Raw genomic sequence first — 1,304 nt, forward strand, 5'->3', positions numbered from 1 at the left:
GAGGCCAAAACCGGCGAAGAGCGCTGGCAGATGATCCTCGTGCATGCATGCAACAACACCCCCTTCAGCTCCGGCAGAGAGGCCATATCGTCCAGCTCGACCACCAATCTGGCGAAATTCAGTTGGTAAGAGTTGCCTCGTCTCAATACCATCATATTTATGTACAGTAGAGAAAATTACTCGGCGTATGTTGAAGTTGAGACCAAGGCCAATACAGTCGCTGGCTACGAGAACGTCGAACTCTTGACGATTGAAGCTATTGATCTGGTCACGCCGAGTTTCTGGCGGAAGAGTACCGTAAACAACACAGACACGCCACCTTGTGGAGCGCTCGATATCCGCCTTAACCCTGAGAAGTATCAGCTTTCCAATTAATAAGTATACCATACCATCAGAGCTATTCTCACCGCATGATATCCCAGCGACTGAATACCACTACGCAATCTCCTCTTCTAAGACTACGGTAGGAACCGATGGCCTTACCGGAGAGAAACAAGGGGCTAAGACGGGAGTACCTGATCAAGATACCTCCAATTTCTCGTGTACACGATAAAAATCTCACGGTTTATGACGGACCACGACATCGTTAGGGCGATACGTTCCCAACAAAGTTTCTACGAGTTCCGTTGCCCTGCCGTCGCCACAGAGGTGTATCTCACGAGCTGGGAGAGCCAATATGGCCTGCAAAACATTACACCGAAGTAACACCAATATTGAACAATCAGTGGAGGTTGGAAGCCAAGAAAAATCCTCATCAGGTGAGGCTCACGGTTAGCCGCTCACCCTAGTCCAGGCTCCACCGCGTTCTCGATCACCGACCAACTGTACTTCATCGATCACACCAACATCATACTCTACGCTGCCGGGGCCAGGACACATCTCAACAGTGCAGGAAAGGTGGGTCCCGACGCCTGTTTCGGTATCCTCCGCTGAAGCGTCCAGCTGGAACTCTGATACTTCATCCCATTTGCCACGGATATGTTCCTAGACAGGACGGCATATACAGTGCATGAAGCACGGTTCTTCCAACCTGGCCAGTGATGAGATCAGAATCGAGCCCCATGGCCTTGAGATCCTCAAAGCACTGCCATGCTAGGAGCCGAAGCGGACCGCAGTATACTCCTCGACTGAGCAACAAGCAAGGGGAGTGATCGAGATCGCGGAGTCTCCCATCGACAGTCACTCAACGATATCTTACCTCGCTGTACGGAGTGCTTGCATAGCTGCATAAGTCTTGCCACTATTGGTCGGACCTTCGTGGAAATGTATCACACGCGGGAAGGCCGGCCTGATGGGACGATTGA

The 1,304-nt window shown here is 51.4% G+C and overlaps 1 protein-coding gene across 1 annotated transcript; it reads right to left on the bottom strand.

Annotated features, from left to right (window-relative positions):
* Positions 1–180: 180 nt before the first annotated feature.
* On the bottom strand, positions 181–1,221 carry Pmar_PMAR009486 (ATP-dependent RNA and DNA helicase, putative; the record flags this gene model as incomplete). The annotated part of the gene is made up of 6 exons (XM_002771648.1): positions 181–349; positions 408–515; positions 563–681; positions 784–924; positions 1,031–1,127; positions 1,199–1,221. Coding segments are annotated over 6 exons (657 nt in total), but the record flags the coding sequence as incomplete, so codon positions are not given.
* Positions 1,222–1,304: the final 83 nt, after the last annotated feature.

The sequence above is a fragment of the Perkinsus marinus genome, assembly GCF_000006405.1.
Source record: "Perkinsus marinus ATCC 50983 genomic scaffold scf_1104296962734, whole genome shotgun sequence".
Lineage (NCBI taxonomy): Eukaryota > Perkinsozoa > Perkinsida > Perkinsidae > Perkinsus > Perkinsus marinus.